The sequence below is a fragment of the Carassius auratus genome, unplaced genomic scaffold (genome assembly GCF_003368295.1).
Source record: "Carassius auratus strain Wakin unplaced genomic scaffold, ASM336829v1 scaf_tig00034894, whole genome shotgun sequence".
Lineage (NCBI taxonomy): Eukaryota > Metazoa > Chordata > Actinopteri > Cypriniformes > Cyprinidae > Carassius > Carassius auratus.
In genome coordinates, this window is record NW_020526182.1 from 179,216 (window position 1) to 192,888 (window position 13,673).

Here is a 13,673-nt window from a genome sequence, read left to right on the forward strand (position 1 = left end):
GGCAAGCTGTTGTTTGCCCACATGGATTGGTGTTGGCTCTTGAACCAACATCATGGCTCGATAGATGTCAAGGCCTAATCCTTGTCCTACACCTTTCTTTGTGGACGTTAACTCCGTTTTCATGGTTACACCAGGTTTTAAGAGTTTGACCTTTGTTTTTGGATTAGTTTCTTTTGCAACTCCTCTCAAGTCTTCAGACCAGTTTTTGGTATATTTTTAGAGATGGATTTGAACTTTGGACTTCATGTAGTTTTTATAGATTGGTTTTTGTTATAGGACAACTTGGTGTGGTTTGTTGTTGATTTAAATGGTATAGCTCAAGATCAAGTTTTCATGTGGTTAACATCACTTTCATTTCCCTTTTTTTCAGCAAACACCCACTCAGCTTATTTATCACTGTTTGATGAATGACCTGTTCTCTCTGTGTGGTTTAACTGCTTCTGCTCAAGTCTATTCATTTAGCAATTTGGGAAGTACATGACTTACTCAATTGGTGAACTCATTTGGAGGCTTTCTTGAAGATGATCTTTGATTTCCTGGTGTGCAACGTTGGCAAAATTCAACCTGTTGATCTCTGGTTTACATGCCAGCTTCTTGGCAGTGATCTTGGAATGCGTTCCAGACGACAGTTCCTCCCATCCATCAAGCAGTGGTGATCTAGTACCCTTGTGTTTTACAGAGCGTGGACATCTCATGCTTATGTAATGAAAACTGACCTGATATTCTCCATATCATGTTATGCTTGTCTGCTTCATGAAACCAAGTAAACCCTCACTTAATCTTCTCTGTTAGAACATGGCGTCTTGTTTCTAAACAGAAGGACAGAATGGCCTAAAAAATACGGATTAAAAATAAGTGCAGAACTTAAGATTGAAGAACTGCATGTTTTCAGGCCTGGACAAGGATCTTTTAGCTGTCTTGGCTGATTCACAGTGCAGGTCTGGACGTATATGAGCTAATGCATTTCCATTGTCAGACATCGGCCTTGAATGCTTGTGTATGTGCAGTGTGCATTAGGCCAGAGATGAATCATCCCGATTTATAATGGCACAAGGAGGTCAGGGTTCGGATGGAGAAACGGTTCATTGGTAATTGACCTGGAACTTGGTGTTGCCCTCATCTTAAGGTGGTCACAGGTCTCTTAAAATTTTTATAATTGCAATAACAATATACCGTGTAAAGCATGACTTGTCTGATTCATTGTTGTTACCGTCAATCTAAGTAAAGGTTAACTGGGAAAAATATAATGAAAAATCAGCTACAGAATTTCTCATGTAGTTTAACTTAATTTCATAAAATAACTCAAACTAAAAGTGAAATAAAAATTTGTGCAGTCCATAGATATTAAAAAGAGAAAAGTAAAGTTTAAAATAAAACATGAAATTGGTGAAAAACTAATTCCACACAATAATAATTCAATGATACGAAAATAACACCGGTTTGAATTTATTAAAAAATGTTTTTAACTGTTTTGATGAGAAATGTAACTTATTAGAGATTAATAGATACAAGATCTTGATTACTGATGAATTTTTATGTTGTGCTGTGTAATGTTTAGTGTTTAATTTTCTTTTCAAACATAATTAAGTTGGACATGTTCATTTTTCATTTGAGTTTGGATTTAGAAGTGAAATTAACAAATATTATCAGAATTTAATCTTTTTAATCTTTTTGACTTTCACCCAATGAAATGTTTTTTTATTTTTTTATTTTTTACATAAGCTTGATTTTGATTTGTATTAGCTGCCATAATCAAAAGTAACCATTGCTTGAAATGGATTTTGTTCACTTTTCCATACCTTTTTTTTTTTTAGTTTTGTTTTTTGCATTTTTTGTCTTTAGATTTGTATTGAATTAAAATTTAAGTAATAATAGTATTTCTTTATTTGATGTAAAAGTAACAATTTTTGGGCACTTTCAAAGTCAGATTTAAGCGTTTCTACAAGATTATACTGGATTTTGGCCAGCTTGTCTGTGTGAATCTGTTGTCTGGATATGTAATTGATTTAAAAAAAAAAAAAAAAAAACAATTTTTTTTAATTATAATAGAATTTAACCTCAATCTAACCATTTTTTTCTTTTTTGCTTTCAACGTAAGAATTTAGTGTTTTTACAGGCTTAAACTGGGTTTAAATGGATATTTTTAATGTATTTAAATTTTGTTGTGTTTGGGTTTGTAATTGATCAAAAGAGTCTAAATTCTAGTAGTATTTATCTAACTTCAAACTAACAATTTTTTGGCACTCTCAAAGCTGTTGGAAAGCACTTTCCAGTTCACGCAGAAACTTCACGATATACTTAAAGCCAAATCAGATCCTTGCAGAAAAGTCCTGGTCTTGTAGGGGGTTTTTCTCCAGTTTTCCCATGTGTTTAACACTCTACCCCACCACAAAGACAGTAGGTGGCCCACTGGCGAGGCCTTTGTTTGCACATCTTGAGTCTTGTCTTCTGTCGTTTGCATTTCTTCAATGGCGTCCAAATGGGCCATTGTTGATTCCTCCAGCTGGCACGGTTGGAGGTGAGCGGAGTGGGCCGGCGGAGGATCCTTTATCCCTCCCTGTGCCTCACTATCTCCCTTTCTCCACAACAGAGCAGCTGTAAAGCTAACCTTTAGACCTCATTGCTCAGCATCTAGTTCAGCTGGTCAGAAGTGGTTAAGTCGTTGCTAGCTCTAAGAAGACGTGGCAATGGATGGTGAGAAGGACCTAAACCATGTGGAAACGGCCACATGTGAGGATTTGGGAAGGTAGGAGACGTTTAAGACCGTTTTAGCTCTGATATACGAAGGTGAGCAGCTGCGATTGTGTCGTTGGGCCGCTAGCTCGGTGGGGTTGTTTTCATAGCTAGCAGATTGAATTCAAACCGCTTTAAAGAGCAAAACATTGACTGGTTTTGTTTTTGTTCATGCAAATTAATCAAATGTGAATCAAACGTGTTTATTCATTTGCAAAGACTGAACTTTAGTTCCCAGCACAAGGGCATGCGTGATAAAAGTTTATCGTTGAGAGCGGGCCTTGAACTCCGACACATTTCCTTGTTTGGTGTGTTTCTGGAGCGTCTCATGTCAGCATTTGATGCTTATCTTTTTTGTTTTGAGCTGTGTGGCGTCTTTGCGAGCTTTGTTTTATCATCAGATGATTCTGCAGGGGATGTTCGATGCTTGTAGTCTTCGTTTCTAAATCACTGCGCATCTTTAGGGTAAATAGAAGTCGCGAAGTTTGATCAAGACTGTTGAACAGGATCTCAGGATCCTTTTTATTGTTCTAACATTACGAAACCGGATTGACACACTGTTTAAATACTAATGCATTGAATTAAAGTGTTTGAACAGTGCGTTTTATTTATTTAAGGCAAGTACTTTCGTTTACAGGTGACTTTTCCAAATGGCTTTGCTGGATTGCGTTTCCTATAAACGCCCACAGCGTGGCGGCAGATTCCCGAATCCTGCGATTAGCCCCAATACACAAGCTCAGACATGAGAAACAGGACTGCTAGTGTGAGAGTGTGAGCTGTGGTTTATTGATGTGGTTAAAGGTGAAGCCGGTGTGGATGAGATCTGAGGGGTGTTAAAATAGGTCTGCAATATTAAGTGTGTTTTTAATGTCTCGTGTGGCTTGTTTTAGGCTAATGGAAAATTAAATGGAGTAATGTTTATTAATTCATCCATCCAAAGCAGTTCAAGTCTCATTAGTTTCACATGAACTTGGTAAGTTATTTTTAATCGTTTACTTCCGCAATTAAATTCTGGATGTGTATTCTGGATAGCATGTTTTCATGAAGGTCAGAAAAAACCTTTCCCAATCTTCTCATTGTATGCAAATCACATTTAAGAACAGACTTATTGCTTTATTTCCTGGCATTCCTGCTTCTTATAGCAACATTAGACATCTTGGAAGTCTCTTTTAGTGTTAATCAGCATTTATTAGGCGCCAAAGATGCGGATCTGATTTGAATGTGTTTGCATATCACATAAATGGATTTGCTTCCTTATCCAAAAGTTTGAAGACCGAACCAACCTCACAAAAGCTGGCTGAGCTCTTAAACATCTAATTGTAGAAGTTATTTCAGTGGCTGCCAGGTCCTTGTGTCGCAATGGTTTCTTTTTTATTGTTGCGTGCCGTAGAAGCATCTCTTCCCCCGCAGATGAGCTCAGAATGTTTCCGTGACATTTGAGTCATTCGTGATCATTACGCCCATCGTAGCTGGACGTTATTAGTGTAAGACATGCAATAAACACACTGAGCGGGCATACAGGGCATGACTTTTAACCTAGTTAATTGAAATAAATATTTACTTATTGTAAGTACTTTTTGTATATACTTAGCTAATGTCTAAAATATGTATTACATATAAAAGTACATGTATTACAATTTTTATTTATTTGGCGTTTAATTAATATTGTTTTCATAAAGAATAAAAATGCTTTTTAAAATTAAATATTCAAATAATTAAAAATATTTTTTCTTTAAGAATGGAATAATTGAACAATTTTTCTTTTATAATACTTTAAATATTATTGGCCTTTATCAATATTTTAGATATTTGTATTTTCTTATACAACCCAGAAATGTTTTATTTTATATATATATATTAGTAATTTGAAAGTAATTCATATTCATGAAAGCGTGATACACACTGGTCATATGACTACGAGTGTTTTTATTGCATGTCATGCTGTCTTTCAGCCTATATTTCAGCCAGTCACACCTGTGTCCTTGAGTCATAAATGTAATGGCTCTGATTGCTGGGAAAGGTGACATGTGCTTTCCAGTAGCTGAGCTTAGCATGTAGCCACCATAACAGACGTTTAAGGCTCTCAGATTACCCACAAACCTCTCGAAGCTGAATGAGGAAGCAGACTGTGGCTTACTTTGAGTTCCTTTCAGGTGAAGAATTCGGACGATTTGACTTTCGCTTCTATAAATCTTTACTCTTTTCACTGTAAACTCATTCGCTTTCACTTCTTTTCATAAGCTGCTGTGTTTCTCAGCATGTTTTGACGTGCAGGTGTTCCATTACATCAGCAAGCCACAGTCACACCATCTGAGGTCAGAGACTCCGCCCACTCGCATTTGCATACAGAACCAGCAGCTGCTCCCATTGGAACACTAACTCTGTCCTCAGCCCCGCCCACTCTGTTGCATACAGTGGAAGGGAGCCACTCCCATTGGTTCAGCCGCAGCCCCGCCCCTCATTTGAATACAGATGAAGGCAGCGGGAGCGTGGCTGTAGACCAGAGCTGTGTTTCTTAGACTCGTTGAATGCCTAGACTCAGATTTATTTTAATGTACTTATTGCTTCTGGCCAAGTGTCTGACTCCAGTGTTATGGCTTGAGGCCAATTCTGTACACTTCTGAGGATGAACCGATCGTTGAGTTTACGATTATCTCGCAGGAATGGACATGATATCTACAGGTATGGTGGAATAGCACTCTTTGAGTCCTTGGAGTAGGTTTTCATTCAATGGGCTGCATTCGATGTCCAACTTTTTAAAATTTACTCATAATTTACAAGCTGAAATTGGTGCAGGGTTTCGTTTAAAGGTTGTTTTTCAGTCAGTAGTGTTTATTTATGCATTTTTACTGCTGTGGTTGGGTAATCGAGGTCGGAGTGAAGGGCCGTTGGTGTGTTTTATAATCTAGAGTCTGTTTAACCATTACACTCGAATCATCGCCTGAGAGAAACTCGTAAAGCTGCACTGTTTGTTTGATATGATGCCATTATTCCTGCTATTGACCTTATTAAAGAAGCGAAGTGTGGTGTATTGCCCATCTGTCCGTGTTTTATGAGCGTTGGCATGGCCTCGTAAACCCAGCCGCTGTATAAGGGTGAAGTTGAGAGGTGTGAGCATCAGTTATGAGGCTGACGGTGTTTTTGGGATGTTTTCGCAGCTATGCGGTGGACGCCGGGACGATTCCTGCCAAGGCCAAGAAGGGGAGGACGAAAGGCAAGCTGGGGAGCAGGAAGGCAATGAGTTTGGAGGAGAATCAGCTGGAGCTTCAGCAGCAGACCAAGAGCCTGAGCCGGCAGGTCCCGCCCAGGTACGAGAGCCATCGCTCTGGGGTGGTGAACCAGTACAATTAAGACTATACGTTACTCTAATGGTCAATACCACACTGTTAACTGTTAGGAAACGGGATATGAATGGGTAAATTAAAAGACTTTTTTTTAAAAATGTTTTTGTAATAGGCTTCAATAGCTAAAATATATGATGTTCATATAGAGAAATACAAATATTTAAACAAGAACAAAAAATTAAAAGTAAATGTTATTTTGTATAAAGCGTTTTAAATGTTTTAAATTGTATGTTTTTAAAGATAGTAGATCCAATAAATTAAATATTAAAATATTTATTAAAATATAAATATTTTATGAAATAAAACATTTATTTGGCAATCATTTTTTTAATCTAAAATGTATTTTAAATATCCATTAAAATATAGTAAAAAAATACTGTATAAATTTAAAGATTATATTTATATATCATTAATATTTAAAATCATTAATATCTAAAATCAGTTTTTGTTGGGTTTAATTTTTTTTTACTATTAAAGTATTTTTTTTTTTAAAGTTATGAATATATTCTTTTAAAAATTGTTTATATTATTATTGTTTTGTATTTAAATATAGGAATACAATATATGAACAAACATTTTCTCCACAGCAAATTAAATATACATATATTTATATAATATTGTATCTGTTTGTTTGTTTTTTTTTTACATGTAAAGAAATGAATACATTTAAAGGAAAATATATTACAAAATGTATTTGTTTTACTTCAAAACAAATTACATTTATACAAAATGCATCTTGTATTTTAATACAATACAGAAAAAAAGCTACATTTATTTTTATTACTTCTCCTACTTTTAATTCATATTAAAGTGTGTGTTTTGGTGGCAGGTCTCAGACTCTGGAAGTGGACAGTCCTTTAGAGAGAAGCGACAGTCTCAACTCAAGAAGTGTAAGAAGACGTTTCATTCCTCTTCTCTAACTCTAACATGATCGACACGTTTCTAAATGTTCATTGTCTTTCTTCTCAGAGTTTCATGAAGCACAACAAAACATTCCACAAACTCTTCCCAGAGATCCCAGAGACTGAGGATCTGCTGCACGGTGAGAGACTGTACATTCATCTGTGTGTGTGTGTGTAGTGTGAGACTCTGCAGCAGCGGCGTGACACGTGTGTGTGTGTGTGTGTGTGTGTGTGTGTGTGTGCAGCTTACGTCTGTGCGCTGCAGAAGGAAGTGCCTTACCACGGCCGTCTGTACATCAGCGACAGCAGCCTGTGCTTCTTCTCCTCCGTGCTGCTCAAAGACACCAAGGTGAGGAGCAGACCACACGTGTGCTCAGAGCTGCCCTCTCAGCCCAGGATAACACCCCTCTGTGTGTGTGTGTTTCAGCTGATCGTCCCCGTCTCCAGTGTGACCGTCCTGAAGAAGCAGAACACAGCGCTGCTCGTGCCAAACGCCATCTCTGTGCGGACCACAGACGGAGAGAAGGTCCGAGCCTCAATTGAGCACACTGTCCTCTGAAAAATGATGAAAATAAACCTTTATGCTGATTAGTGCTAATTAATACTTTTTTTTTTTTTTTTTGTGAAACATACCGATTAATGCTAATTATTTAAAGAAAAAAGTTTTTAGTGATTTATTCCTACAAAAAAAAAATTATAACTTTTTTTGATTAATGCTAATTAATAGTCAGATTTTTTTTTAAGACATACTGATTGATGTTAATTACAAAAAATGTATTTTAGATTTCATTTGTGAAACATGCATACCAATTCTAATTATTAAAAAAAGTATTACAGTAATTTTTAGTGATTTAATAAAAACAAAATTCTAATACAAATTGATGTTAATTAATTAAAACTATTTTTTAAGTGAAACATACCAGTTAACACACACACATCATTATATTTATATTAGTTTTATGAAACATTCTGATTAATAATTGCAAAAAATGATGTAATTTAGTGAAATATATAAATATAAAATTTGTTTTATAAAAAATATTGCAATAACATACTCAAAAAAAACAAAACTAAGTGAAAGTTTCAACGTTACATTTAATTCTTTCTTTTATAAGAGACAAAGCCTAAAAAAAATAAGTTTTAGATTGAAATGTGCATTTTTTTTTTTTTCATTTTGAGAATGATTATTTTATTTATATTTTGAGTGTTTTTGACACTTTTTTTTTTTTTTGAGTTTTCCTTGTATTCAAATCTGATTTTGTGTGTTTTCATTGAGAAAGCCGTGTGTGTGTGTATAATATTGAAGGCTGGTTTACTGAAGAGAAGTAAATGAATGTGTTTGTCCTCTGCAGTATTTGTTCGTGTCTCTGAGGAACAGAGAAGGCTGTTATAAGCTGCTGCGAGCCGTCTGTCCTCAGCTGCTGGTGAGTGTGTGTGTGTGTGTGTGAGAGTGTGTGTGTGTGTGTTCATGTGTTTGACTCGCTCCTGACGCGTGGCGCTCTGCTCCTGACAGGACGGCAGTGCTAACAGCAGTCCTCTCCTGTCGTCGGCCGAGAACAGCTTCGATCAGGCCAAGCCGGTGGTAAGTGAGTCTCTGCGCTCGTCTGGATCTGATCTGATCCGTGCTGACACTAAACCTGCGTCTCTCCCAGCAGAGCTCCAGTCAGTCCAGTCTGGACGACTCGTACGAGCTGTGTCCTCCCGTCCAGCCGTCTGCGTCTCCGCTCGCTGCAGGTGCGTACACGCCGCTCTCGAACACCTCACCGCTGCCGGACTTACACAAGATGACGTGTGTGCTTCTGTGTTTCAGAAAACAGCCAGATTAAGAGCCAGCCGCAGACGCCAGACGAGAGCTCGAGCGAGGAATACACCGGTACGACACACACTCACATCTGAAGGAGTCCGAGTGAGGATGCGTTTGATTGGCTGACCGTGTTTCTGCTTCCTCTCTGCACAGGAAGCTCGTGGGTCTGGAGCGTGACGGACCGAGCGCGATCTCTCCTCATCCAAAGAGAAATCAGCAACCTCAACACCCTGCTGCTCATCTACTTGATCCTGTGAGTGTTCACGCTCTCAGCTGGAATGGGCTCATTCATATACAACTACACAGGAAATATTTACAAACATATTACATATAAATATTTAACAAAAATGTAAAAATGCGATACAAATGTTTTAAAATATTTATATATTTTTATAAAGTATTTTCCTCAAAGTCATTTATGAAATGTTTACTAAAAAATTAATAAAAATATTAAATAAAAAGAATATATTATTTAATATTTATAAATTACGTAATATTTTCTTTTGTATTTTAGCATTTAGTATTATATCTAATATAATATTATAAATTATAGACAGTTACTAACAATACCATCTAAAATGTAAAATATTTACAAAGTGCTACACAAATATTTTAAAATCTTTATATATTTTATAAAGTATTTTCCTAAAGGTAATTTATGAAATGTTTACAAAAACATAATTTAAAAAGTATTATAAAATAATAAAAAATATTATTTATTTATAAATTATGTAGTCATTTTTTGGTATTTTAGTATTTAGTATCTAATATAATATTACTGTTACAAAAAAATATATAAACATAAATAGTTACTAACAATGCAAGTATTTATATATTTGTATAAAGTATTTTCCTAAAAGTAATTTATGAAATGTTTACTAAAAATAATTTTAAAAATATTATTATAAATGATTATAAACTATGTAGTAATAATATTTAGTATTTTAGCATTTAGTATTATATCTAATATAATATTACTATTACAATAAACACAAACAAACACATAGTTAATAAAAAATACCATGTAAAATTTTAAATATTAGCAAAATATATTTATAGAATATTTATAAAAATGTTAACTAGACATAGTTATGAAGTTTATCAAAATATTTAGTAAAAAAAACGAATGTATTTACTAAAAACAAATATTTTTAGGAAAATATCTGCTTAAAATATGTATTAAGTATTTACTAAATTATAAATGTTATACAAATATATATACTAGAAGTAACAATAAAAATGGGCAATTATACGGAATTAAATAAAACAGAAAAAAATAACAAGAGAGTACACAGAAAAATTAAAAATAAATATTAGAAAATAAAAATAATGGTGTCAGGTAGAGGAATTTGTCGGTGGAACCTCTTAAAGCAAATGTTTTCAGTGTATAGGAAAGACTATAAATCGTCGAACCATGAAAAACTGGGAGATTTAAAATGAGACAAAGGCCAGAACGTTAACATACTTTGTGAACATCTATATTTAAATCCGATGGGAGACCAAAAATAGCAATTAAGGGGCAATGTTCAAGAGAAATATTCAAAACTTTAGAAAAAGTATTTAAAAAACACACATGGGTATAATCAGAATGATTACAAGTAACTTTAGCATCCACACCCGAAAAATACCTTAATACTTTTACTGAACCTGTCGTCTACATAAGAGAATACAAAGAGCTAGAGATGAAATCAACACCTCGTATATAATTGCATGTTACTAAAGAAGACAAACTGGGTTGCCAGGTTTTCACACACACAAATAATAAACTGCCCAATTGCTTCTCAAAACTAGCTCAATGGCTTTTCATGGGGTAAAATACTGGTAAAATACCAGTTTTTTGGTTTGGTTCCCACAGTAAGATTCACATTGCAGACGCTAAATAGAAACAACCAGCAGCAATGATGTTAAAGCATCCCAATTATGCAGAAAAAGCCCTTTGGCAACACTGAAGACGCCAGACAATATTTATAGGATTCTTGGAGGAGGAGGCCAAGCGCTGCTGACATTATGCTCCATGACATTGGCACAGACTCTGTGTCATAAACAATCCTCGAGCTGCAAGAAACCATTAGTTCCCAAGAGCACCAGTTCCCAGGAAATCTACAGGCTGGATTAAACACACGAACGCATAACATAAACACTACAGGGCGACTGAAATGCTAGTGTTGGAGAATGTAAATAAAACGCGTTTATTCTGTGGCAGCCTCAAAAAATAAGTGGTTGCCTAGCTTTGTTTCTTACAGGAGCCGAATATATACTTCTGTTACATTAATAATCAAGTATTACCAGTCCTGCCAGTACAGACTTAAATCTCTATATTGCTAAATCCATAGTATTAGTGACGATAATAAACTCAGTTGCTAGATTAAGTTCAGCGTGACTAGTTGTCAAAATATTAGTAGTCTCCAGGCAAACGAGTCTCATCTTGCAGCTGTAAGGGAATGCTATTGTTGTGATGAGACGCCCTGATGCTAACTGTACACCGAGATCGTTTTGAGGTGTAAAGTGACGTGTTTTTGTCTTGTTTAGGGTGTTTCTGCTTTTGTTGTCGTCTGGCTATATCGGCCTTCGTATCGTGGCCTTAGAAGAGCAGCTGACGTCTCTCGGAGCGCTTCCCGAATACACCTTGCAAAGCGGGTAAATGGTGTCTTGTTACATTGAGATTGAGACATTTTGTGCATGTGTAAACCCCAAAGCAGCATCAGGAAATAATGCATTTTTGTTGTTCGTTCAGGTACAAAGAAACGTAAGAGATCTCATCCATCAGGACTTTGGAAAGAACCACCAAAAAAACTGTTTTTAAAGAGCCACTGGCCACTGCAGGGAATGCTGGGAAGGACCTTTGTTTGCATATGCGCCAGCTCCCGAACTCTCGAACTGAACTTCTTCTCTGTGCCAAGAAAACCACCAAAGGGCAAGTGCTTACGAGATGCTGGTGTTGACGAAACCCGGGCATGTCTTCCCTCGCAGCCGTTCGGTTCGTGTTCGCTCTGCAGCAACTCGCCCAGAACCAACCAAAGACAACCGGTTTGTCTCGGAGGACTCACAAAGGACAACAAAAACTAACTACATCTGTGGGAAAGCATTTCATCTGTTATTACTCATTGCGTTGACCTTTTACAACAATCACAAAAAAAAAGTGCGAAGAATTATTATTTTTGATGACTATCTTTTTCATCAGTCTTTCGGTTTCCTCCTTCCTCTTTAAGTTTTTTCGTACAAGGGTTGCGCGATTACTGGTTTTCGGTTTAATGATTAAAAAAAACTTAAGCTAGCTAAACAACGCTTACTCCTTTGTACCACTTTTACGATCACCAAAATAGTCGCAAATGTAGAATAAGATTTTGCGATATTACTGGTTTGGGTTCAACGATAAAAATAGCTATGCTAGCTAGCCAACTCTTACTTATTGAAACACCTTTATTTGACCATCAAAAGATGTCGCAAATAACTTTCATACATTTTCTTTTGTCCCAAGTTACGTATTTTTGATGGCTTGCTTTATCTTGGTCTTCTTTCGGTTTCATTCTTCCTCCTTTGTTGTATAAGGGCTTGTGATATTCCTGGTTTCATTTTAACGATAAAAAAGAGCTAAGCTAGCTAGCCAACCCAAAATCATAGCAGCGTCTTCAATTGACCATTTACGACCATTGAAAAAAAAAAAAAAAAAAGACGAATATTGTTGTATAAGGGGTTGCGATTATTACTGGTTTTGGTTTAACGGTAAAAAAAGAGCTAAGCTAGCTAGCCAGCCCTTCGTATTATTGTATGTATAGTCTATGCACAAGAAATGTTCAGATCAGGTATTTAACAAGTTTTTGTAACATTTCTTTTGTCTTTTAATACTCTAAAAAGGAGACGAAGTAGACCTTTTCGTAATCCAAATGAAAAAAAAAAAAGTAAAAAAAAAAAGATTGTATTGTGCAAGAAGAAGAAGAAGAAGAAGATGGATGTGGTATTGTTAAACGTCTGATTTGTGGCTAAAGCCAAGCATGCATGTTTGCGCAAACCCAAATGGAGCGATTCCATTCAGGACACATAACAAGACATATAGCGATACTTGATGAAAATAACATGGTCCAAAAAATGCATGATTTTGTGTGTGTGTGTGTGTGTGTGTGTGTGTGTGTGTATGTGTGTATGTGTGTTCAAATGTTGCAATATGTTCAAGAGATGAGACGTTTAGCAGTTCGAGTGCACTTTATAGTGTGTGGGTGCTCTCCAGTCCTAAAGGGGGCGCTATATTGGGGGTCTGGGGCATTGGATGGTGCTAAGAACCTCTCGCTCAGGGCTGGGACTGACTTGCAATGCATCATGGGAATGCTGCACCTCAATTTAACTGCAAATGCTGATGGAATCAACATGGATGGACTGCAGATTTCCTGGGAATTTCATGCGCGAATGCATGCATGCTTTCCCTAAAATGGAGATCCCTTGTGAGACTGATCCGTGCTAAAATGGATTTGCACATTTCATCCGGTCGCCGGGCCTCAAAGTCCCCTGAACGACTGTCTAATAACCACAATGCAAGAATCCCAACTTTTAATAATTGGTTTATATTGCACTATTGAAGTGTCGTTGTTTTTGTATCAATATGTTGGTAAACATCTTGTTTGGTATATTTATTGCCTAATGTGTAATTCAAAGTGGTCTCTGTGAGACTGGTTTTGGCATTGTTTGAATAAATCAACTGCTAAGGAAATGCAGCGTTTCCGATGTTTATTTGGCTCTCTGTAAGCCTAATCTATATTTATCACTAACAGAATTTGTTTATGTGACTTTCAGGATGTTCATCTTTTGTTACAGGCAGGCATAATCAGATTAATGCATAAAATTTTCCCTTGACTCTAAAATATGGAAAGTCAAGTCAGTGAAAGTTAGAAATGAAAG

At 36.1% G+C, this 13,673-nt stretch overlaps 1 protein-coding gene across 5 annotated transcripts in view; it reads left to right on the forward strand.

Annotated features, from left to right (window-relative positions):
• Nucleotides 1-12,705, forward strand: part of LOC113081669 (GRAM domain-containing protein 2B-like) — a 15,052-nt gene extending 2,347 nt beyond the window's left edge. The window contains exons 1-13 of one of the 5 annotated variants that reach the window (XM_026253690.1): nt 2,584-2,746; nt 5,892-6,041; nt 6,907-6,967; nt 7,047-7,119; nt 7,225-7,328; nt 7,407-7,505; nt 8,332-8,403; nt 8,493-8,561; nt 8,632-8,713; nt 8,790-8,852; nt 8,937-9,036; nt 11,313-11,420; nt 11,518-12,705. In XM_026253690.1, the coding sequence (XP_026109475.1) occupies nt 2,688-2,746; nt 5,892-6,041; nt 6,907-6,967; nt 7,047-7,119; nt 7,225-7,328; nt 7,407-7,505; nt 8,332-8,403; nt 8,493-8,561; nt 8,632-8,713; nt 8,790-8,852; nt 8,937-9,036; nt 11,313-11,420; nt 11,518-11,533 (1,056 nt within the window). In that variant the 5' untranslated portion in view covers nt 2,584-2,687 and the 3' untranslated portion in view covers nt 11,534-12,705. Of the gene's footprint in view, nt 1-2,583; nt 2,747-5,314; nt 5,416-5,891; nt 6,042-6,906; nt 6,968-7,046; nt 7,120-7,224; nt 7,329-7,406; nt 7,506-8,331; nt 8,404-8,492; nt 8,562-8,631; nt 8,714-8,789; nt 8,853-8,936; nt 9,037-11,312; nt 11,421-11,517 lie in introns of those variants that run through there. The other 4 variants (XM_026253691.1, XM_026253692.1, XM_026253688.1 and 1 more) reach the window with 4 other exon arrangements.
• The last annotated feature ends 968 nt before the right edge of the window (nt 12,706-13,673 follow it).